The following is a 26,079-nucleotide window of genomic DNA, read 5'->3' as shown; positions in this document are numbered from 1 at the left end:
GCTCATCATATAAAGATAACACAGTGCTGAGTATTAAGATGACACAGTGCTGGACATGCTCAGCATATAAAGATGGCATGGTGCTCAGCATGCTCAGCCTATAAAGATGACACAATACTGGACATGCTCAGCCTATAATGATGACACAGTGATGGACATGCTCAGTCTATAATGATGACATGGTGCTGGACATGCTCAGCCTATAAAGATGACTCGATGCTGGGCATGCTCAGCCTGTACAAATGGCACAGTGCTGGACATGCTTAGCCTATAAAGATTACACAGTGCTGGGCATGCTCAGCATATATTGACAACAGAGCGCTTGTTCACTAGGCCCACCAGAAATGGCAACATTCACAGCTGCATCCTGTGGTGCGAAACCTCTCAAAATGTCCTCCGTTTGTCCAGATTCACAGACTTTTGTATTTTCTTAAAACAGGTGACCCTGTGGCAGTCCTGTCTGCACTGTATTAACCAAATGAATACATAAAATATTACTGTTCAAATGTATTAGTTACATTGACAGGTATATCTATCTATCTATGTTATTTTTTATATTGTGCCGTTCGGCCAAGGGCCTCAGGGCGCTAACAAGACAAAAAAAAATATGTGGATACAAAAAGAGACGAGGAGATGACCGGAGGCAATCAACGCAAGGTCGACAGGAGTGGAGGAGGATTTATTCTATGCCTTTGTCAAACAACCAAGTCTGGAGTTGCTTCTTGAATGTATTAATGGATCCACATTTTTTTATGACTAAAGGAAGAGAATTCCAGTCCTTAAAGCTTGGCGAGATTGGAATAGGTCAAGATAAACATTAGACCGCAGGTTCCTCTTGAAGGGAGCTTTCTTTATGTTGTCAGATAGATAATTTGGTGCAGTGCTATCTAGACATGTATAGACCATGACTGAGGCTTTGTATTTTATTCTTTGTCTGACTGGGAGCGAAAGAAGGTTCCTACTAGCGGTTGAAATCCTGGATCGCCTGCTGATCCCAGTTATAGCTCTCACCGCACCATTCTGAATGGTTTGCCTTTTACTTATGTTGGATTTTGTGGTGCCCATTAGTAAGCTATTGCAATAATCCAATTTGGAATTTATTATAGTTCAAGCAATCTCTGCAAGGTTAGGTTTGGTTAGATACAGGGGAATTTGCCAAATCAGATGGGTATAATAGGCACACAAGGACTTAAGGTATGATGCATGTCTCTTGAAGGAAAGATGAGCATCCACGTAAATACCTAGCGTTTTTACATGTTCTGAGAGGAAAATGTTAGCGTTATTGATTTTAAAACTTTGATACTAATCTTTGAGGAGTACCCAAAATCAATATTTCTGTCTGGGCTTCATTGAGGGCCAGTGAGTTTGAAGCCATCCATTTCTGTATGGCAAGAAAAACCCTGTTTATTGTTAGGGCATTAGGGCATCCTCTATCTAAATTCCTGACAGTGTGAAAATCAACTGATTGTCGTCAGCGTAATTCGTGAATCTGACACCCAGGGTAGCATGTCACATAATAATTTAGCGAAGACATTAAAGAGCAAGGGAGACAAACAGGATCCCTTCGGGAAGCCACAGAGTAGCAGAGTTGTTTGTAAGGTATAGTTCCCCTTAACCACTGCCGCCATTCTAGGTCCCAAGAAGGATTTAAACCATTTTGATGCCACGGTAGAGCATCTGCCAACTGAAGTTAATCTTTCAACAAGAAGATCATGGTCAATCAAGTAAAACGCTGACGAGCGTTCCAGCAGAAGAAGGAGCGCTGGATTTCCCTTTTCGATAACAGAGGCAATATTAGACTGGAGATCCAAAAGAGCCATCTCGGTGGCATGATTGGCATGGAAGCCTGATTGTTCACTTGCGAGGATGTCGTTTTCTTCCACAAACTTCTGGTACTGTAGGTATGCAATTGTATCAATTATCTTAAGTAAAAAAAGGCACATTAATTATCTGTTTAAAGTTGCCAGGAATAGATGGATCAAGATTATCTTTTTTTTAAGAGTGGTGTAGTCCAAGCCTCTTTGATGTTAATTGGAACATATGATTCGCCAAAGGATTGGTTCACAAACTGAACAACCCATGGCACCAGTGTCTCAGCGAAATCCTTAAAAAGTTTGGCCGGAAAAGCATCCCCCTTATACGAGGACGGTTTCAAGTTGTTATTAATGTCAAGGACTTCCAACTCTGATACTTCCACAAAAGTAAAGGTTTTTGAGAGGGCTGTGAACAGGAAGGACTTCAGACTCTGAAGCCGGGATGTCATTATGGGAATTATTAAATTGTTCTTTGATGGCCTGTTGCTGTTTTTCAGTTTTATTGGAAAAGCCATCGTGGATAGCTTGACACCAAGCATCACTTTCCTGTTCCAAGCTAGTTACTGGGGCACTTTTGAGCTCCTGTAAGATGGAGAAAATGTCTTTGGTTTGCGATTTGGCTTGGAGCATCCTGTTATTACATTTTTTGGCTTTAGCATTGAAGATCACATCTTTGTAGTGTTTGACTGATTGCTTATAAATAAGCATTATTTCGGCAGATTGAGCTTTCCTCCAAAGATGTTCGGCTTTACGCTTAATGCAGCTAATTTCCAAAATGTGTTCGAGAACCAATTGGTTTGGTTCAAAGATTTAATAAAGGTTTACACAGTTTTCTAAGTCATGACCATTCATTGCATGAAGTTTAAGGTCATGTTTAAATATGATGGCCACCCCTCCTCCTCTAGCCTCTTCCCTATTAACCTGGAGGGCAGAATATCCAACGGGGGTAGCCATTAACATGGCGTGGTAGGAAGTTTCTGTGATCCAGGTTTCTGTTAGAAATAGTACATCAAGGTTTTGCTCGAAGACCAGGTCAGCGATTTCAGCTGCATGTTTGATGAGGGAGTGGGTATTTAACAGACAACAATTGAGTTTCCCTATAATTGCCTGGGATGGTGATACCTTCAGAGCTACATTGATGTTGTCAGGACTGACCTGTAATGGAGACTCTCTAGCTCTGTGGGCCTGAAAAGCTACCTCACGGCTCAGAGGATAACCATTAAGTGAGGGCTGCAAGGGGGTCAGATAGTTAGGTAGCGGGAGAGCACATGCGGTCATATATGATGGTCCAGGGAAGATGCCTTCCATCAGGTTTGAACTAGGCATTATTGTTTGTTTATACATTGTTCGGGGTGCCAAACGAGCTCACAGGGTGCAATGCAAGTATCACACAACAATATGAAAAGTCACATTTTCTTGAATGGAGATTCCATTTGACAAGCACTGGCACAACCTGTATGTCTGGCTTTGTAAATACGAGTGTAAGGGCCTGATTTAGAAAGCGTTTTTGAAGGGGACTTTCCCATTGAAAAACACGTTTGTAAATCAGACCCTAAGACGTTTTGCCTTTTTTTTCAATTCATGCAACACAAGATATCTTACTAGACATCTTACTCATTACACTGAAACAGCCAGACCTGTTGGCGTTGCCAATGCTTGTGTTGTGACCTAATCTAATTTTTGTATATATTTCCCCCATGGGAACTATTGCTTTTGAATTCACAACAAAGAACATAATTATATTATAACGGATGTTACATTTATGAAATGTATAGTGGTTCTACATGTCATCTGCCTGACATAATAGAAAAAAGGTTGTCCAAAGTGTCCCCTTCCCTTTTACAAGTCTCTGCGCCTCCTCATTGTATCTGTGGATTTCCTTGTCTCATTCACCTACAAATGATGACGCAGGCCTCCCCCTATTCACACTCTCTTTTCTTCTCCCCACTGCATCAACTACCGCCAGGGATCCCAAGGGCAGGTTGACTTTTCTGAGTGTTTTTTCCATTGGAGCAAACTTTTGTGAATGGACACAAAGTAAAGTGTAATCGAAATGTCAGGGGAAAGATATCAAAGATTTCCATTTCAGGGACGTGTTGGATCCCACTGTGGGAAACACATCTGCAACGCCCTGTGGCTTCCAGCTGAGCTCCTTCAGATATGCGGCTTCTTGGTACAAATGAAGGGTCTTCTCAGTGAGCATCCTGACACACGCAGGGCCTTGGATCCCATGTAGACACACTCGCCTTCATCTGTTATTGCACATCTGGAAAGAGAAACACACTGGATCACACAGGGGACACACACATCATCACGACTATTGTTAGCAGTGGAGATCCTAACACACAGCTAAAGGGACTGGCATATAATGGGAATCAGTCCTGGCATTGGGAGGAGATCTAAAAGGTTGAGTCATTCATGGATCTTGATTGGATGTAAATAATTTCTAAGATCTAGAGAGAGAGCTAAAAGCAGTGGCGGGGCAGTGTTGGTACAGGGGAAAAGGAGACCTCCCTCAGAGGCTTCTGATTAATACTGTTTCACTGCTTTTTAGTTTTTTTTTTATTTGTTCATTTTTATTAACTAAGTACGTGTAGCTAAAAATAGTCTTGTGCACCTTTTTTATAGAAGAAAAACAATATACACGTGCACATACAAATATAACTAAAAATAAAATAAAATCTACAAATACCTCAAGCATTACTAATGAAATGACAAAGCCTCATAATAAAGAAAAACACTAGCAATAAGATAGTAATTAAGAGGTGTTTATCCAAACACAAATATTCAAATTTTCACATGTTGATATGAGTTTGGAGCGACATGGGAATACACCTGTGATGTCATTTTGTGGTCAGTGCTGTCTCACATCCTGTTGCCCCTGGATTCTTGATTTTCTGTAGTGCCAATAGCCAGATATGATGTGCTGCCGTGTAATTATAATAGAGGCATCTGAGTAGATTAACAACCAAAATGTTTCCGATTGAATGCTGGCCCCTGTACTGCAAAAATCACCATAATCCTGCAGGAGTGATGTAATCAGCTCTGCACATCCAGTTAGTATATGCCTTGAAGATTCAATGCTGAGTTTACACATGTGGCAAAATCGGCGCTCCCGCTTAATTCCAGCCCACACCCCGTGTACCCGTGTACTCATACACCCACCCGGAAGATGTTAAATCGTAGGTATGTAATAAAACGCCCCAGCAATGTGCTGCAGTACTTCGTTAGGTAACTCCAGGGAGCACCAAGCACGTGACCCTGAGTGGCATATAAACAATACCATTTCCTAAGTGTGAGCGCAGAGATAGATTGCGATCTATCCCAGTTTACCAATCTAATTTCTAATAATTTGATGAATAACGCAACCCCATTCTCTTTAGTGGAGCATATTTCGATATCTGTCAAGTGCAGCTCTACGGCCTTGACCAGTTATGTATATGCGAGGTTGTCCTGCTTACTACTCACATGTTGAGCCCTTAAGGCCAGTAATGTGTCTTTATCATCTTCCCTATTTAGATGCTTAATATACAATTTGCAGCACGCCACCTTCCAAAGTGTAGATAATGAAGGTAGCCCCAACTCGAGGCGTAAATGCCTCGACTGGTACCAATTTGGGGAGAGTAAGTATTGAACATTGTAATTTCCCTTCAATTCCATCTAACCAAGTAAATGCAGTTCCGGCATTCCATCCGAGCCGTAAATCATGCAAGGAATGACACTTTTTTCTATATAGCTCAAGCAGGCCTTCAATGACTCACTACATTTCCTGTTAATGAAGTCTTTGATTACCTGCCATCGCCCCATAGCTTTGGCATGTAGCATATCTTTATAAAAAGATACTACGGGTTAGGATCTTATGGGGTGTCAGAGATTAACATACGAATCGACAGCCTCCAGGTTTTCCACACCTGTATGCCATGTAAAAGGCATGCTGCTGTGCTTGCTTCTGCCCAAGGTCATGTCTTTGGTTTTTACTTTGGTTGACCCTAAGGCCATTACATCTTGCAAAACCATGCAGGGCGTCAATCGATTTCTGCAGTCCCACAGGAGTTTGGTCCATAAGGACTGTGTCATCGGCGTATGACAACCATCCCAGCGACGTACCAGCTAATTTTGGGGGAAATTACGGCATTCATCTAGAGGAGAGTTCAAGTCACATATGTACAATTTGTATCGTGCAGGGGCACGCACACACCCCATTTTAACCCTATATTAGTGTTAATAGATTTGGCAAGGGTGCCATACTGAAATCCTCGAACCAATGCACTTGTGTATGTATATAACAGTTTGATGTAGTGCAATAAGGTGGAATCAAATCCCCACTTTTTCCAGTGTACTCCAGAGACGGGTACGTAAGACGCACTCAAACGCTGAGGAGTAGTTAATGAAACACAGATAGAGGCAGCGATTGGACTTCCGAGTTACCGCTGCACAAGAAATTTGAGGGCCCATATACGGTGCGTCATGCTGCATCATCTTCTGAATTTCGTCTGCTGCTGCCTGAGTAATGTCTTAGACTCCGCCCATCTATTAAGCTGTGTTAGTAGACTAGTAGCAAAGATGTTGCTGCTAGTATCCAGCATAACCAGGAGTCTGACATTCCAAGGATCTGTGAGACTGCCCCTTTTATTAACCAGGATGAGAATCGACTGGCGCCAACTAGCGGTTATACAGCCCATGGTCATAATCTTAGACAAGAAGGTAAATAATAGTTCTGGTGCAGGGGAAAAGGAGCGCTCCCACAGAGGCTACTGGTTAATACTGTTTCACTACTTGTGTGGGTTTATGCTTGCACCCCCTCTGTATGGTAGGGCATGGATTTTGTGAATTATGTCATCTTGTGACACTATGCTATTTGGCGGCTGTAAGGAAGGCATGGTATCAAACAGTGAAGACAGACACAAGTGATCACAGTTCAGGAGTGTTTATTGAACTTTCTATGAGTTGGTTGAATGCCTATCTAACTCTAAATCTAAGCATGGGAGCAAGCTACGACCATCAAATAATAACACAGTCCTAGTGGAGAATAAAAGGGCCTATACTAATAAAAATATTGCCAATCCTTACTTCTAAATACAAATGGTGTGGGGCAACAATGTATGCAAAAAGGAAAGTGTTCAAGAAATGATATGTTAGGATAGTTGAGCAGTTGGCTTCCCTTCCCCTCGTTTTCAGCACGGGGCAAGGCAGAACACTCGAGCTTCACACACACTATGGCTTCTCTGCCACAAGGACATAGTTCAAAGCAAAGGTATCAGGGCCTTCTGTGCCAAAGTCTCTTTCCCAATAAAAGTCTCTTATTACAGAGGGCCTGACGGAACAAACAAGCACCAAAGTTCCTTTTATTATCAGGATTTTCACATTCACAAGTTCGTGGGTCTCCCTCTGACCCCTTTTAACACAATGTTCACAATTGGTCTACCTCGTTCGGGCTCAGACCACGTAATATCACTTTTGAAACTTTCGTCTTGTATCAAAAAATTCAAAGACTTTTGATTGTGTGATGGATTTTGCTTACACCATAGCAAGATCACTTCGAGTCACTTTATCATTCGCATCTTTTCTTTACTTTCGCTTCTGCCACTTTTTGGCTAGATACCTCACAGAGACCTTCAATTGAGCACACTTGTGGTGTCGGACCACTCTTTCACTGGTGTTGTATCTTTCTTGGTTAAAGTTCAAAGATCCATCAGCAATTAAGCTTTCTTCGCGTCTTTCATTACACACATTACTAATTTTCGTTCTTGTGCTCTTAATACAATGTTGCCGCTTGCAATCTTGACTTCAACACAGACCAGTCTCCCCAACTCACCGGCTGTGTTGATCTCTCCGGCACTGCTTTGATCCTAGAGCTAAGGACGGTACCATGGTGGTTGCTCTTCCTCCCCGACTCGGTCCGCCATGCAGGAGGGCCCCAGGTATCTTCGACACACAATGCAGGATTCTTCAGTCTGCTTTCCTGGCCTTACTTACGCTTATTAATCTGAAGGATTCTAGAAAGTAACGATTTCTCACCAGAAAGGTCATGGGTGAAGGTCAAGGGTGAAGGTCAAGGTAATCTCCCTTCTTGTGCATCCTTCTTAGTTTGCTGTCGTTCTCTGTCTCTCCTTGTACCATCAATATAGGCCCCACAGAAATCGGAGTAGTGCTGTAATATTCTGTCCATAAGCCAATGGAAAGTGCCTGGGGCCACATGCAGGCCAAGCGGGAGGGCTTTGAAATGGAAACAGTCCTGGGGTCATTGAGAAAGCTGTCTTTTCCTTATCAGGACCATGCACTGGGACCAGCCAATATCCCTTCGTTAAGTCTAGGGTTGATAGGAATGTGGCATTTCCGATTTTATCTATTAACTCATCGATTAAAGGCATAGGTTAGGCATTGAAGGTGGAAATGGTGTTGACCTGCCTGAAGTGTATGCAAAACCGCCAAGGATGATCAGGTTTAGTTACCAATACAATAGGGGAGGACCATGGGCTTGAAAAGGGCTTGATAATGTTTGCCTTCAGCATTTATTTCACTTCCTCAGCCACTATTTGTTTTCAGGCTTTTGGGAGTCTATAGCGTTTCAAATAGACCACTTTTCCCTTTGGAGTTCTGATATAATGATAAGTAACATGTACTCTCCCTGGTTTCTCACAGAATACATCGGGGAATGCCATAACCAGGTTGTTTAAATCATTTTGCTTCCGTCTAGATAGTTTTTGGGGAATAAGATCAGAATTGTCTATCTCCACTGGTACCAAACAAAGCAATATCGAGGTGGAGGCAGCAGAAAGATTTTCTGTCCACTCCTTTAAGAGATGTAGGTGGTAAAGTTGGGTCTTTTGCTTCCTATCCGGTTGGGCTATTTTATAGGTACAGGTCCCTGTATGCCCTGGTACCTCTTATGGCCCATGCCACTTTGAGACAATTTTATTATCAGAGGTAGGTAAGAGGACAAATACCTTTCATCATACTTAAAAGGATCTTAAATGTATCTTCTTGTCATCGGTGGACTTCTGTTGGGCTTGAGCTTTTTCGATGTGAGTTTAAACTAGATTTTGAACGAGTGTCATATGCACTCGAAATCGGGCAGCTGGTTCTGAGAGCGGAATAGGTGCCTCTTCTCTTTCTTCCCAGATCTCCTAAAGCATGTCTGGACATCTCTTGGTTCTCTACCATAAAGTAGTTCAAAAGGAGAGAAGCCGGTGGATGCCTGACGGTTCTTTCTCACTGCAGATAGGGCCCAGGGGATGATGCTATCCCAGTCCTTTCCATCCTTATCTACCAATTTTCTCAAAATCATCTTAAGGGTTTTGTTAAATCTCTCTACCAATCTGTCTCTTTGGTGGTGGTAAACTAAGGTTCTTATGGTGGAAATATGCAGTAATTCATTGACTTCACCCATGAGTTTTCTCATAAAATTGGATCCCTGATCCGTTAGAATTTCCTTGGGGAAATCAACCCTAGAAAAGAATGGTAGTAGGTGTTTAAGATTTGCTGTGTTGTATTGCTCTGCATGGGGAATGCCTCCAGGTATCGGGTAGCGTAATCAACAATTACGAGAACATATATATTACCCAGTCTAGACCAATTCGGGAGAAAGGGACTTCTATGATTGGTAAGGGGTTTAGAGGGGCATGTAATGGAATATGTGTGCTGGATTTCTGGCAAATTTCACTAGTCTGGATAAAGTTCTTTATGTAAGCATGGATACCTGGCCAGTAGAATTTCCCACTGATATGAGCTTGGGTTTTAGGCTGTCCCCCTGTCAAATGAGAATGTGCAATCTCTAGCACGATCTTACGATGGGTTTTGGGGATTACTAATTGCGTTTTATTTAGGCCTTCTGTGGAGGTTTCCTTTCTATATAGTTATCCCTGTTTCAGGAAGAAAAGGGGCTCCCCTTTTCTAGTCCTTCTCAATCAGGAATCACTTGTAAGAAAGCCTCTGTGAGTGCTGGATCATTTCGCTGGCTGAAGGCTAGATCGGGAAGGATGGTGGGTTCTTCTTCCCTCTTTGCCTCAGTGATGAGTGCTTCATCAGCCTCTCCAAAGCCTAAGCTGCTGTTAGGGAGAATTCTCAAAAAATGGCTGATTCCCCTTACCCAATGAGTGCCTCAGCAGCTTTGCTGGATTTCTAGGGTTTATTTTCTTTCACCTGGTAAGAGTGTGAGCCTCTTTTCCACTATTACATGTGTTTTGCTGTGTGTATTTTCACTTTTCGTGTGATCTTGGGCACTGGACCTTCACCTACTCCAGAGCACCACTTTTCTTTTGTGTGTGTTACACAGCACCTTCAGTGCAGTGACACAAGGTTGTCTTTGAGACTTCCCAATGACTCACTTTTTCTGGGGCTGACTACTGTCCCCCAGAAACAGGTAAAGTTGCCATTAACTTTATATAGTCACTTTAAACTGCAGACCCAGTACACCCCAATTTACATGGAGTACTACAAAGGGTTAACTCTTATCCCTTTTTGTCTGTGCCTCTTGGAGCCTTGTTTCGCTCCCTTAACTTTAAGACTTGCCTGGTGGCAGTGATATCTACCCTAACTTTCCTACCGCGATTATGTTATATAAACGTGGTATTGTTCCAGGCTACTATATTAGCCTCCAACATAAACCAGCTTGACTAAATGCATTTTATTTTGGTTCCGGCTGAGTTTATTCGCCATTTCTTTTTGTTAAAGTCTTTCTCTTGTTTTTCTCTGCGTGCCAAACATGGGATGATTATTTTGTTCGCTGTCTTTTTGCGGGCTTCTGCACAGAAGCCTGCCTTAAGGTGCCTGATAGTCTAGGTAGGCAGGATGTGAGGGAGGGATCTTCGGAACCCTGCCATGGGTTGCATTAGTAACCCAAGTCGCACTCTTGTCTGATTGGCTAGGGGGACTGGCCTTGCCAGGCCAGCCACCCTGCTGTGTGATTGACAGCCAGGCTGCATGAATTGGGGAAAGCCGCATAAAAAGCAGGTCTCTGGGACTGAAAGAGCAGAGTCGCCACTGGAACGAAAGAACCAACGAGGAACTGGAAGAAGAGGACCCCTACATCGACTGAACCGCCCGGTGAAGCCCTGCTGCAGGTCCGAATCTCCAAATCAGACGACAGAGAAGATCCTCCAGGAAATTCCTTCCCTTGAGCTGGAGGGACCAACCAGTTCACCCAAACTACAAGCCAGGACCCCTCCTCTAGTCGAATTCGCTGTACAGAGCTACAGTGGGCCGGATAGCCAGGAAGGTCAGACCCTGCTTCGGTTTTAAGGAGCGCACCTTTTATTTGTTGTTTTGCTCTGCTGATGGTTTCTTCTCTGGGTGGCGCAGGACCCTCCAGTCTTCATACTTCGTGTCAGTCCGACAGTCGCTTCAGCAACCGTGAGCTTGCAGGAACCACCAGGAACGGCCGCCTCAGCTACAGCTCCCTCTCCGTTTTAAGGTACTGTGCAAATCCTGTTGTGCGTTTTACTCAGCCGCAGTGAAAGTGTTTGAAATCCTTCTCCAATCCGAGGGCTTGTCCTTTTCTTCTCTTTGAACTAACTTTTATACCAACCAAAGTCGTCCGGAATCTGTGCCACAAACTTTACTGCGAACTACATTGAACCTATTATCTTGAGCAAAAGACTTTTAAACCATTGACTTTGCCCCTAAGCCTTTTCTATCTGATTTTAACCTTGTAGTCTCTCTTGTTCTGTTGCCCTGCTTACTTACCTGTTGGTTTTGCCTAATTTCTAATACCTTTGTCTTTTCCTCCCTTTTTAAATTGCTGGAGTGCCATTTTGCTCCCACTTCATTTTGTGAGCTTAACTTGTCTAGAATTTAAGGGAAGTGGCGTGGTGTATTTATGATTGTGATTTTTAACTTGCTTATAACAGTGAAATGTTATACAACTGTTGAGTAAATAAATATATATTATTTTACTTAGAAACCTTGAGCCAGTGTTTGCCTGAACCATAGTAATTGCTGTCCTTTGTGTAACTATTTGTACTGCTCACTTACACTTGAGATAAGTCTGGCTGCTCAGCTACTGCTACCACTATAACTGTGTAGTACAGGCTTGTACCAAAGGTGAAATTGTACTGTCCCTTGTAGTCCTAATTGTGTGTAGTGTTCCCAAAGGGTACTGCATATAATTCTGCCTAACAGCTGCCTCTCTCAGTTTCTTCTGGTTCACGTTCTTCCTTAAAACGGGGGAATTTTGTCCCCACAATGTATTTCAAATGGAGTTTCGCCATTTATGTCTCCCCAGATGTCGGGATCTATGATGCCTGACAGGACATCTGGACTATACTTCCAGGCTAGGCCAATCTTATATAACAACCATCAGGGGGTATTAGGACTAGGTCCGTGGAATCACTCCTGGAGGAATAGTAGCTTCTCTGCTACCACAAATATCAGAACCTATGGGTTCTTTCATGGCAGTAGAGGAATCTGAGGCTCTGTGACTTTGTTTCTGGAATTTTAGGGTCCCCCAATTTGTCTCAATTGAGTCACATCCCAATCCTGACACCACAGATAAGGAAGGCATACTATCAAACAGTGAAGACAGACACAAGTGATCTCAGTTCAAGGGTGTTTATTGAAACTAAATGGGTTGGTTGAAGGCCTCGTTACCCCTAAAAATAAGTATGGGAACAAGCTACCACCATAAGATAATAATAACACAGTTTTAGTGGATTCTCTGTCAAAAAAGAAAATGGGACTATACTAATAAACCTATTGCCAATCCTTTCTTCTAAATACAAATGGTGTGGGACAACAATGTATGCAAAAAGAAAAGTGTTCAAGAAATATGTCAGGATAGTTCAGCAGTTGGCTTCCCTTCCCCACGTTTTCAGCACGGGGCAAGGTGGCACACTTGGGCGTCTCACACACTCTGGCTTCTTTCCTACAAGGACATAGTTCAAAGCATAGTTATCAGGGCCTTCTGTACCAAAGTCTCTTCCTCAATAAAAGTCTCTTATTACAGAGGGCCTGACATAACAAACAAGTACCAAAGTTCCTTAATCATCAGGATGTTCACATTCACAAGTTCATGGATCTCCCTCCTTTGGGCTCAGACCCCATTTAACAGAATGTTCACAATTGGTCTCCCTACATTGGGCTCGGACCACGGATCCCCCTCCTTCAGGCCAGGACCCCTTAAATACAATGTTCATAATTGCCTCCCTCGTTCGGGCTTGGCCCATGTAATCTCACTCTCTAAGATGTCCTCTTTGTGTCATAGGGCCTCATTACACGTTAGGCGGTAAGGGAATAACGATACCGGTAAGGCATTACCGGTATTGCTAAAATCCCTAGCCAATCACGACCCGGACTGGCCGCTATTAGCGGCACCGCTAAGAACGGTGCCTCTAATAGCGGCCAGCCCGTGGGCACGCGACCCCTCAGGTCGGAAATAGCAGCATGGCGCTAATAGCACACCATTACAAGCCATGCGGACATGCAAATAGCGGTATGGTATTGGCCAGAGAAGCCCATACCAGCATGGAGGAAATACCGGCATCGTGAACCACCCGTTAAGAGAGCTGAGTAGTGTCCCCACCTGCCACAGGTGGCCACAACAGCACAGGTGGAGGCAATGGTGACTGAGGCAGCACAAAAAGAGCACACCACACCCCTTCCCACACCCCTTCCCACACCAAGATGGTTCCAAGACTTGTCGCATTACATGGGCTGGAGGACATGATTGTATTGCAGCACCAACAACAACAGGCAGCACAGAGGAGACGCAGGTGGAGGAGGATGGCGAGACTGGCCCAGCAAGCCCCACCAGTGCACCGAGTCATACCACAGAGGCAGCCAGCAATCCCCAGGATTCTAGCCATTCCATTCAACCTAATGCCGCCCTGTGCCGCCTGGACCGGGATACCATCACCACCATTGCGGACATGATTCACAATGACATAGTGAGCCTCATAGACATCCGTAATGCCATACCCCCTCTACTGAAGGTGGTAACTATGCTCCACTACCTGGCCACAGGCACCTACCAGCATACGGTAGGGCAGATGCATGGCATTTCACAACCAGTATTCTCACGCACGCTGACCCAGGTGCTTGATGGCCCCCGAAGCACACAAGTGAACACATATCCCTGCCACGGACAGCCCAGGAGATCTCCAACAACAAAGTTAGCATCTATTCACTGGCAGCCATCCCAAGTAGCATCGGGGCCATCGACTTTACCCATGTGGAAATGGTGCACCCACATCACAATGAGGCAGTCTACCGAAACAGAAAGCATTACCACTCCATCAATGTCCAAATGGTATGTGACTCAAACAAGATAACAACACATTTGTGCCCGATACCCCTGATCAATCCATGATTCAATGGTCCTGTGGAACTCAACGATACCACGCAACATGGAGCGACATGCTGGACAACGTTTGTGGCTACTCGGTGAGTAGCAGGGCAAGCACATGGCAGTGTGATGTGGGGTGTGTTTGGGGGGGAGAGATGCATACTCCAACTGGTTGTGGACTGTCGTCCATACAATAAAGGGACATACAGATGTACGCCAATGTCCACCAAGGCAGCCCACAATGGAGCGGACACGAAACCACATGCAAGTAGTAAGCTGCACAACAAAGACATCAATCAATAACGCAAAACATGATACATCTATCCACATGCACATTGCACATCATACCATACCCTATATGACACAAAACTGCTACATGCAGCCAATATGCATAACGTAAATGTGCGTTGAACAACATCACAACAGATATGCGCCCTTGAGTGCATGAAAAGGGATCACCTGTAGCCATTGTACAGAACCACACCCATACACCACTACTCATGTGCCGCTTCACAGCATGGGGACATTGGATTCATAATGGCCGTACATTAGCAGTGTCGTACAAAGGTTGTCAGGCCCCAGGAACACCTAAGACCTGTCCACACCCAGGACATGGGAAATACTGCCGGAGGCATGCATGGTGCACATCCACTTGCATGGACTAGCTTACCTTCTCATATTGCAGTTACACTGATCGTCTCCATGCATGCTGGGAATCGTGGATGCCAATCAGAATGCAAACAGAATCAGTGTGAAATGTCCAGGTTGCAATTGAGGTGACCAGTAACACGGCCCCATTGTTCCACCCATGCAAGTGATGCTGGCTATCCCCTGAAGAGGTGGCTCCTTACCCCTATACGGAACCCACAGAACAGGCACGAAGAGGAATAGAACCTTGCACATAACCGTACCCGCATCGTGATTGAGCAGGGATTAGGCCTTCTGAAGACATGGCTCTTGTACCTAATCTGCCTGGGTGAGGCCCTCCTGTACGGCCATGACAAAGTGACGATGAGAACCATGGCATGTGTCATGCAGCACAAATGTGTATCAGACGGAATGTGCCTATGCCCCCTGACATTGACATGCAACCACCTGCTGAGGATGATGTAGATGGGGATGAGGATGGGGGAAATGGGCTGCCACGACATGCAAGAGGCGATGGCCAGGGGGGACACGATGTGCCTCAGCATCTGATTAAACAAATATTTTGAGAGACAAGGGTCAACAATTTAGGATGGAGATGGGCATTGTTGCCCTGCTGTATGTGGTGAGGCGCAAAAGGACCCTGTCCCCAATAAAGTACACATACACAATGATGAAGACCAAGCCTGTGTTTCAACTTGTCAACAGTGTATTATGAATAAATTGTGAAAGAAAGTGTATGGCCCCAACTGTGCGAACACCCTTACCCCCGTCCCCCAAAACGCTCCCAAAAACACACTTACCCCCTCCCCCAAAACACTCCCAAAAATACCCTTACCCCCCTCCCCCAAAAACACTCCCAAAAGCACCCTTACCCCTCTCCCCCCAAAACACTCCCATGTGTGCCTTGTAGTGCATAGGTGTCCTGCTGCACATGTGCCAGCTAGTTGTTGCTGGCCCTACTTCTCCTGCCCTCCACCGCCATTTGGAGGTTGGGATGGCGTGCACCTCATGATGCGCAAGGAGAGGCGGCGGGGGCTTGTCTGACGGGAACTCGCAGAGGAGGAGGTGCCCGGTTGATCCTGTGGTGGGGGGGATATTGTCGCTCCATGGCGTCCGCAATACGTGTGAGGACCTGCCTCAGTTGGGCAATTTCCTCACACATCCTGTTTGTGCAGGCCTCCATGCCCTCTCTTGTCTGGCTTGCATACGACCTAACCTCCTCCCTCAGACGGATTGCCTCTTCCACGTGCTGGCCAACCAGCACATTGATTTCAACCTGCCTCTGGCTGATGGTTGCCAGGTCATGTTGCCTGCGTGCAACTCTTGGGGTGGCTGCTGCACCCTGGTCTATGCCTTGGGCATCAGGGGGGGACACCTGAGGGCTCCAGCGCCCTTCCACGGTGTTGTTGCCTGATTCTCCATGGCTACTTGCTAGTGATGGTGGCCTAGGGCTTGCCTCAATGGATTGCGGGGGGCTGGGGGTCTGTCTTTGAATTTCAGCGTCAACTGCCTCCTCCACGTCCGACAGCGGCATGGTGGCTGCTGCCTCACCGGTGGAACTGGTGGCAGCAGAGTGCGGGCCCTCCGTGCTTGTTTCCAATTACATGGTTAACACTGCCGTGGGTGCAGCAATTGTAGCAGCTGTGGCTTCAGGCCGGGTAGAACTTGTGCTCTTGCTGCCTTTACCCCTCTGCTGCTGCTCACTTCTCCCGGTGCCGCTTGAGGTGGTGGCGGTGTCCCCTGTCTCATGTGTCCTGGCCTTTTTCTTTGCTGGGGGAGCAGATGTCACAGTGCCCGGCTCATCAGTGTCTGTCTGTGATCCTGTAGGGGACAAAAATAGGGAATATCATCGTTTATGGTTTTACGTGCCTTATGCAGAATGTTTCCGTCATGCCGCTCTTTGCATCGGGACCTCTTTAGTTGGGAATCCGGTGATGTGGATGTCGGGTGGTTCATGCATGAATGGGTCTGTGTTGCACGTGTGTGTGGTGATGCGTGCATGTGTGGTTGTTGCTGGATCTATGGCCTGATTGTGGACTACTCAGATTTGGGAGGCCCCTCACCCTTCACAGTGCATTGTTTCATGTGTACACTCACCTCCATCAGATGAAGTGGGCGCACCATGCTCCATGTCTCCAACACCCTCAATCGATTCCACGCCAATTGTGCTGGCGCAGGTCTCTTCCCACTCCCTCAGTTTTATTGGGGAATCAGCCCCACCTCATGTGGCCATAGCTAGGTTGCGATTAGCAGCCAGAATGCTACAGACCCGGAGCCGTAGGTCATCCCACCGCTTTCTGCAGTCCTTGACAGTGCGGGTGGTGGTGCCCAACGCACTGACTTTGTGCGCAACCTCTGCCCAGATGGCCTTTTTCTTAAAGAGTGTCTTGCGCCGCATGTCATTAGCAAATTCTACACTGGCATTTGCTGCAAGGGTCTCTGTAAGCATGATCAGCTCCTCGCTTGTGAATTTTTCTTTGCGCTGCCGATCCACGCCTTTCTTGACAGCCTTTGGCATCTTCGGGGTTTCTGGGATGATTTGGTGTTCGAGTCATGTGGAAAGAGGTCCTGGATGCAGAGGGTGGCAATGGATTGTCTTTTTAAAGATGGCCGCCGTGCTCTTTCCCGTCCTGCGCGATGACACTATTTCCGGTTACGCAATTTTACGGTCACTGCTATTAGCGGTGACCGCTATTTGCGTGCAGAAGGAGGGCGGACATGCTATCAGCACTTTCGTCCAAGCCGGAAAGGGACTTTTTGGAGTCTTTTGCAGCATGGCGGTAGGGTCATTACCGGCATGGCGCTAAGCTTGTGTCCGCGTACTCATAATGGTACGCAATTAGCGCCCTCTTGCCAAGGCGGACACGTTAATAGCACCATGCCGGTAAATGACGATTTTTAGTGCACACCGTGTAATGAGGCCCATAGACTTTCAATTGTGTGATGGATTTTACTTACACCGTCGCAGGACCACTTTGATTCACTTCATCATTCTCATCTTTTCTTTACTTTTGCTTCTGCCACTTCTTGGCTGGATACTTCATAGAGACCTTCGATTGAGCACACATCCATTGGTGTCGGAGCACTCTGTCACTGGTATTGCATCTTTCTCGGTTAAAGTTTAAACATCCATCAGCAATTAAGATTTCCTAGTGTCTTCCAACACACATATTATTAATCTTCGCTCTTGCGATCTTTATACAATGTTGCTGCTTGCAAACTTGACTTCAACACAGACTGGTCTTGCATCAGTCTTCCCAGCTGTGTTGATCTCTCTGCACCGCTTTGATCTTGGAGCCAAGGACGATACCACAGTGGCTACTGCTCGTTCCGACTCGGTCAGCCAGGCAGGTGGGCCTCAGGTATCTCCAACACACAATGCAGGATTCTTCAGTCTGGTTTCCTGGCCTTATGTTTTTGAATCTGAAGGATTCTAGAAAAAAACGGTTTCTTGCCCGAAAGGTCAAGGGTATCTCCCTCCTAGCGCACCCTTATTGGTTTGCCTTATTTCTCCCCTCATTCAGCAGCCATCTGGAAAATATTGTTCCTTTGTGTGTTTTGCCTCACTCAGAGTGTGCTCTCATGCTCTGCCTTTTATCTGTGTGGGGAAGCTTAATGAAAGTCAGGTGTGAGTGGTTACCAGTAACTGCCTGACCCTACCTGACCTTAATAGAGGGACATGTCAGATACAATGCTCGGGTGTGAGTATGTTTTCTCCCAGAGTGAATGTCCATGTGAAAGTTTTGGTGAAGGGAAGTGGGGGGGGGGGGCGGTATAGTTCCCAAATATCCTACCGGGTAGGATGGGGTAAAGTTGTTACAGGGAGGGGGATATCGCATCTCTCCATCAGGTGTCCCACTCCCCGAAGACCCCTCACCCAGGTGATCCTCACATACTGGTCCAACCCCATGGTCTGGATCCAAAGGCGATGGCCGTGCCCTGGCCACCTGAGAAAGATTCCCGGGCCTAGCAGGTGAGACACCTTCTGGTTTCTCACAGTGGTCTATTTAAAATGTATTTAGGTGTTTACATTTATTTTGAAAACAGAAATGGGTCTAATCCCCTGATAACTTCGGCACTTGCTACAGCCCGGTTGTTTATTGCTTTTCACAGTCAGCCTGTCTGTGGTGACAGATTACTCACCTTTAATGTCCAATAGTTATCCAACAGGCAAGGCCACATTGCTAGGAGACTGAGTGACAACAGTGCAGAACCAATGGATGTGTGACATCAATTAAGATTAGGAATGGAGCCTTAGAGGAGCAGGTTGCTTCCTGGTAAGTGAATACCTGAATAAGTGCCAGGACTAGTGTTACAGAGCTTGCAAACTACTTGGGCACCCTTCTCTAGACAGGGATAGAGCCACCATCGTACAGTGACATGCTTATGCTGGAGTGTATGGCTTTCATCCTCTTTCATCCTCTAAATGATGACACTGAGGAATAAACAATCCGCATAGTGAGTGTGGGCCCGACTGTACTTTTTTCAAATGTTTAATCAAATGTACGATGGTAGACCTGACTCAGGAAAATGTGTGGGGCTAATCCACACACATTTCCCTATGCTCACACCACAACAAACACATAGACCTGTGTACTCTTGCATGGGCACAGCCTACAGGCACAGTCCACCCCTGTCATATTTAGTTGGAATATGACATGAGAGGAGAGCATGCTGTCATCCCAAGGAGTGGGCAGAAAAGCATTCCCCTGCCATGGACAGCCTGATTAACTGACACAGCTTCATTAAACCGCCATGCTCCTTTGTTAGCCCAGCAGCTGGTGGCAGCGATTAACATACCAATAGAGGGTACTTCAAACAGGCTCCCAGGGGGTATGGCTTTAGAGGATAACAAAGGAAACAGGAAACCCAACAAACCTTTCATATGTAACTGTGTCAACCTGAAGCCAGCTCCCACCTCTCATTATCAATGACAATGAATTTACATGTCTGAGTCTATTGTTGCAGTAGACAACCCTCGGTAGGGAGACCCCATTCATAAGATACCAGAATGTGGTTTGCAGAAAGCCAGAGAATCTGGTCTTGCAGCACCTTCAAGGGAGATCTGCCACTTTAAAAAGGAACCACACAGGGAGAACAATTAACCATAGAGACGCTTTGATCACAGCAGACAAGAAGGTGGCGGGACCTAGTATCACAGGGGAGTGAGTCAGATGCTGTAATGCAAGTAGACAAAGTAATCATGAGGCTAGCTATGTAGTGGAATGGATTGCAGGCGACGCGCCAAGGAATGTATAGAATCTGGATGTTCCACAAGGCACTTTAGAAAATATGAACCCCATGAGAGGAAGAAGTTTGGACTGTGGTGCAGTTGAATAAAATCGCTGATGGAAGGAGAATTCAAGAAAGGTTGCTGTGAACCTAGTTGTCTGTCAAGAAGCTACATGAACGTGAGAAAGAAACAAACTTCTGTTTGAGGTGGAATAGAAAAACACTGAAAGTGTCAAGAGTTCATCATTTAATAGTATTTTTGTTATGATGTTGTTGCCAACAGAGCAGTCTTAGCCACCCAGCATAGTGAAGCTGGATGGCGTGGAATGTTATGTACCTCTAGTTCCGATGAGGTCATACAGGTTGCAAGGTATCTCAGCATTCTAACTTTGTCAGTTGATCTTTTCCGTGTCACTGTAGGGAGCCCTTGTTGTTGTTGGGGGTTTTATTCCTTACTAACTTAAATAAACACTTGCTGATAAACTTACCAGTGCCCTCTGGTGTCTTCGCAACAATGGCGACGAGGATGGGATGTTGAAAACCCCCAGCAACATTACTGAAGGCACTGCCGCTCCGCTGTCTTCCCCAGCGTGGTAGTGGCAGTTTGGGGCCCAATTGAAGATACATGGTGTGCTGGCTGCTCCGCTTTGCCCCAGCGTCGAGCGGCCACCAAAAACTTCATATCCGACAAGTAAGTGCGCTGCTCGCCTGCCCATGCATCGGTTGGTTTTGACGCAGTCATCAAGGTTACATTGCGCCACCTTCACCGCGTTCCCGCTGGGTGTGTGTGTGGATGGTAGTCTCTCTCTCGCCAGGGCGGTGTTTGCTGAGGCCCGGCGTGGCCTTTTTAAAGTACATCCAGTTTTTATGCAAGGATGCTGAATGGAAAGCGAGAGGCGCCGTTGCGGCAAGGAGATTACCACGCAGCATATATAAAAAGCGCAGCGTGGGTGAGCCGAAGAAGATAACCACGCAGCGTCTTGTAGAAGCGCATAACACACCACGCAGCTGATGGTAATATGCACAGAAGAGAATAATAACACAAACTGTGATGTGGTGAAAGGTGAAGTGTGACAGCTGAGCACAAGAGAGGCAGTGCAGCGAGGCAGAAGGCAGAAGTGTCCACTAGAGGAGCGATATATCGGTGAAGAGAGGGAGAACACAATATGGCAGGTTTGCCAGGCATAGCTGGACCGCCAATTTTTATGCCGACACCAGGACCTGCGAAGATACCATGGGCTCAATGGCGCAAGGGTTTTGCACACTACTTAAAAGCTGCTGGCGGAACGTCATACTTTAGTGAAAGGAAATTGGCGTTATTGTTGCATTTCTTGGGGTATGAAGGCCAAAGAATCTATGAGACTCTCCCACAACCAACAGGAGGAAGTAGTGAAGGTGATGCTGGGAATGAGTTCGACGTAGCTTTGGTGAAGCTGGACAAGCATTTTAACCCCGAAACCAGCACAATATTGGAACTATATAATTTCCGCATGAGGATGCAGGCCCAGGGTGAATCAGTCGAGGAGTATGTGACGGCCCTGCGACATTTAGCGTTGACCTGCAAGTTCCAAGGAACATTTGATGAACACATTCGGGACCAGTTCATGACGCACTGCAGATCTAACAAAATACGCGAAGAATTGTGGTTGAAAGATGACCCCAACTTGGATGAGGTATTAGATCTGGCGAAACGAGTGGAGCACTCATTAGCATGTGTTGCCAAACTATCAAAAGGTGAAACTAATGATCCTAAGGAAAGCAAAGATGAAGTACTGAATGTAGGAGATAGCAAAAGCAAAAGGAGAGGAAGAAGCAAGCAACCGAATAAAATTGGGGGTGAGGAGAAGAAGAACCAAGAGACAGTGCAAAGATCTGAGAAAAGAGAGGACAGACTATGTTTTCGATGTGCTAGTGGGACGCATTTTGCTTCATCCATTGTATGTCCAGGTCGTAAGGCAACATGCGCAAGGTGCAAGAGGAGAGGTCATTTTGCGAACTGTTGTAAAAACTACCAGTTTGGACAATCAAGTCAAAGAAAAGTACTATATGTAAATGAAGAAGAGGACGGCAGATCGTCGGATGAGGAAGTGACACTTCCAGTGCCAAATGTCATTGTTAATACTGTCAATGTTGTGATGGAGGGTGATCAAGATGACTGTGAGCGACCGTATGCAACAGTGAATGTGAATGGTCGGGATGTCTCTATGATGGCAGATTCAGGGTCGAAAATAACTTTAGTATCCAAAAATGTGTTTGAGAAGGAGATGAGTGGGGTGGTTAGTCGCTTTATTCGTCCGGATATCAGTCCCGGCGGATACAATCAAGACAGAATTGATTTACTGGGTTATGAATGGAGTGAGTTTAAGTTTAAGGGCAGGAGTTGTAAGGGCAAGGTATATGTCACTAGAAAAGGGCAGTCTCTATTAGGATGGAGAGAACAGAAGAGTCTGGGTATCCGTTTGGACCCCAATCATCCCGAACAGGTGCTCCAAGTGTCAGTACCATGCACAGGGTCAAGCAAATATGTGATGAAACATAAAGAAGTTTTCGAGAAAAGTTTGGGGAAAGTGAAGGGGTTTCAACACCAGATTGTTCTAAAAAGGGGAAGTTTGCCCGTCGTGGCTAAACTTAGGCCAGTACCATTTGCTTTAAGAGAAGGGGTAAAAGATGAGCTCAAGAAGTTGTTACAAATGGGCGTAATTGAGAGAGCAGGTGGTGTGGAATGGGTGTCGCCGGTTGTTGTGGTGAAGAAAAGTTCAGGTGAGTTGAGGCTGTGCATAGACATGCGGGAGCTCAACAAGTGCGTTATGGTTGACAGGCATCCTATGCCTAACATGGGTGAGATGTTAACCATGGTAGGCAAAGGGAAAGTATTCTCAAAACTCGATATGGCGTCGGCGTATCATCAGGTCGAGTTGACGGAAGATTGTAGGAAGATCACAGCTTTCATAACTCATGAGGGAGTGTTTCAGTTTAGAAGAATGCCGTTCGGGCTGGCATCAGCTTCATCAGTATTTCTGAAAATATTGGATCGGCTGCTTGGATGTGTAACGGGAGTGTTCTGTTTTCAGGATGATGTGCTAGTATGCGGTGAGACGTTAGAGGAGCATGACAGAAGTTTGTATGCGGTCCTAAAGATTTTTGAGGAGAGAGGCATCACTTTGAGGGAAGAAAAACGCAAATTTGCAGTTTCCAAGGTGGATTACTTGGGTCATGAGGTATCATTTGAAGGGGTGAAGCCCAAGGAAAGTATTATCAACTCCATAAAAGAGATTGAGAGGCCAACGTCCAAGAGTGAACTGCGGTCATTTTTAGGTATGGCAGAGTTTTACCAGAAATTCGTAGAGAACTATGCTGCAAAGGTTGTGGAAATGAGAAAGATATTGAGGAAAGGTGCGGATTTTATATGGAGCCGTGAGTGTGACGTAGAGTTTGCCAGAATCAAGGAAGAAATTGATATGGCGAAACCTTTGGGATGTTTTGACACCAGGAAGTTGACGATTATTACGGTGGATGCAAGTGAGGGCGGCCTGGGTGCTGTCCTAGCACAAAGGCAAGATGATGGATCGGAAATTGTTATAGCCCATGCTTCTCGTGGATTGAAAGGTGCGGAAGTACGTTATTCGGTTCTCGAAAAGGAGGCCCTTGCATGTTACTGGGCGGTGGAGAAGTTCAAAAATGTTGTCTGGGGTGTGGAGTTTTTGATCCGTACAGATCACAAACCGTTAAAAGTTATTTTTGAGACAAAAGGGCTGGACAAAATATCTCGCAGAGTCGCTGGATGGGTTACCAGTTTGCAGGCCCACAGGTTTGTTATGGAAGTAATTCCTGGGAAGGAAAACATATTGGCGGACAGTTTGTCGAGAGTAAAAGTTCATTCCCAGGACGGGATAAATAATGATGAGATGGAGATGGTGTTTGTAAGTACAGAGGGTATCGTATCCAAGGAAGAGTGGTTGGAGGAAGTAAGGAAGGATGTGATTTTGGAGAAAGTGATATCATATGTTGAGTCCGCAAGTTGGCCAAACAAAGCATCGTTATTGGAGAAAGAGAAACCTTTCTTGGAAGTAAGAGATGAGTTGTCAGTTGCTGATGAGATATTGTTTAGATGGGAAAGGGCAGTGGCTCCCAAGGGGATTCGGGGAAGGATTATTGATTTGGCGCATACCGGTCATATAGGCATTGCGAAGACCAAGGGAGTGTTGAGAACGGATTACTGGTGGCCTGGTTTTGACAGGGAAGTTGAAGTTAGGTTGGGTGAATGCCAATTCTGCCTCCATAGTGGTAGGGGGGTAGAAGCTAAGAAGCAACCCCTGGTGGATGTGGGAGTTCCGTCGAGGGTTTGGGATGATATAGCCATGGACATATTAGGACCTGTTGAGTTGGGATATGGTCGGGGGAAATTTGTTGTAGTGGTGGCTGATTTATTTTCTAGATGGGCGGATTTTAGAATTGTGAGGGAGATAACGGGAGAAAGCATGGTAAAAGTATTGCAAGAGATTTTTGCAATTGAGGGTCTCCCAGGAAGTGTTCTTACGGACAATGGAACGCAATTCACTGGTGGATGTTTTCCAAAATATTTAGAAAAATGTGGTGTGAGCCACAAGAGGACAGCCTTGTACCATCCAGAAACCAATGGAGTTGTTGAGAGACTCAACAGATGTGTGATGGAAAGTATTCGCATGGCGGGAGAGTGTGGATTTGATAAGTTGGCAACTATTCAAAATAGGATGTGGGCGTTACGCATGGCACCCCACGCCACTACCGGACTATGTCCATTCGAGCTCATGAGAGGTCGAAAACCTTATTCCCTGGCGTGCCCGCCTTGGTTGGGCAGAAGCAGGGAGTCTGATGTGGTTGTCGACGAGGTGAGAAAGTCCCTCAAGAAGAAGAAAAGTGAATGGGTCATGCGGGAAAACAAGAGGAGAGGAAGGAAGGTATTGCATGTGGAGTTTGGTGATTTGGTAAGGATAAAGAAAGGAGTAGTGAAAAGGAAGGGTGAGATGCTATACTCCGATCCAGTGAGAGTGGTAGCTGTGTTGAAGGGTGCTGTGAGGGTGGCCGGTGGCCAAGTTTGGAATATGAATAGAGTTGCCACGGTGAAGAGAGGTAACGTGTGAAACTTTTTATTGTGAAGAAAATGTCTATTAAAAAAAGAAGAGGAGATGTGTTATGACGTTGTTGCCAACAGAGCAGTCTTAGCCACCCAGCATAGTGAAGCTGGATGGCGTGGAATGTTATGTACCTCTAGTTCCGATGAGGTCATACAGGTTGCAAGGTATCTCAGCGTTCTAACTTTGTCAGTTGATCTTTTCCGTGTCACTGTAGGGAGCCCTTGTTGTTGTTGGGGGTTTTATTCCTTACTAACTTAAATAAACACTTGCTGATAAACTTACCAGTGCCCTCTGGTGTCTTCGCAACAATTTTATACAGCGAAGAGCTCGAAAATGTGTTCTCCAGTCACATGGTCAGATGGAAATAGACTTTGGGTCGAGCTACACTGAAACTAGAAGATAAGATCATGCCACAGCCTCTCTTGTTCTAAGGCACAGTGACTGCTACAAGGCTGAGTTTAAAGCCTTAATTGAAGGGCAGACGGCAGGAGTGTTGATGGATTAGGGCTAATTGGGTGAGGAGGCATGACCATGCCGATCCCCCCTGGCACAAGCGGTACCAGCTTGCGTGCTGCTAGCGAGTGGCATATTCCAGAAGGGTACAAGCATGCCAACCAATTGTAGAGGGTCATATAGTACAGAACCATATAGAGTGAGAAGCCAATAGGGTGTTGAATATTAGTATGACAAGGAAGATGACTAGAACCCAAGCCCTACTCCCGGCTGTATAGAACATATCCCTAGATGTTCCCTGAAAGCCAATCACTCTCCATAGTAGGTTTTCTTATTTTGCCACATAGAATGCTGTCACGTATGACAGATTTTTTGTATAAAAATGCTGTTTTTTAAGAAAAGCATTGAGAGAACACTGTGCGACATCCGTTGATGTCCGTTGTAACTCACTGTTTTAGATCATTGTTAATAAAACAGTAGTGTTTTGTCAACTTCCTGAGTCGGTCTGGTTATTGATATATGAGTAGGTCCTGCATTC

General features: G+C 45.6%; 1 protein-coding gene across 1 annotated transcript in view; it reads right to left on the bottom strand.

Annotated features, from left to right (window-relative positions):
• Positions 1-3,218: 3,218 nt before the first annotated feature.
• LOC138580182 (C-type lectin domain family 2 member L-like) overlaps positions 3,219-26,079 on the bottom strand; it is a 407,308-nt gene continuing 384,447 nt past the window's right edge. The window contains exon 5 of the mRNA XM_069650510.1: positions 3,219-4,080. Coding sequence (XP_069506611.1) covers positions 3,969-4,080 — 112 coding nt within the window. The 3' untranslated portion in view covers positions 3,219-3,968. The remainder of the gene's footprint in view (positions 4,081-26,079) is intronic.

This window comes from Ambystoma mexicanum, chromosome 3p, assembly GCF_040938575.1.
Source record: "Ambystoma mexicanum isolate Mex_15411 chromosome 3p, UKY_AmexF1_1, whole genome shotgun sequence".
Lineage (NCBI taxonomy): Eukaryota > Metazoa > Chordata > Amphibia > Caudata > Ambystomatidae > Ambystoma > Ambystoma mexicanum.
Note: the sequence above shows the minus strand (reverse complement) of the source record. Positions and strands in the feature narration are given on the sequence as shown.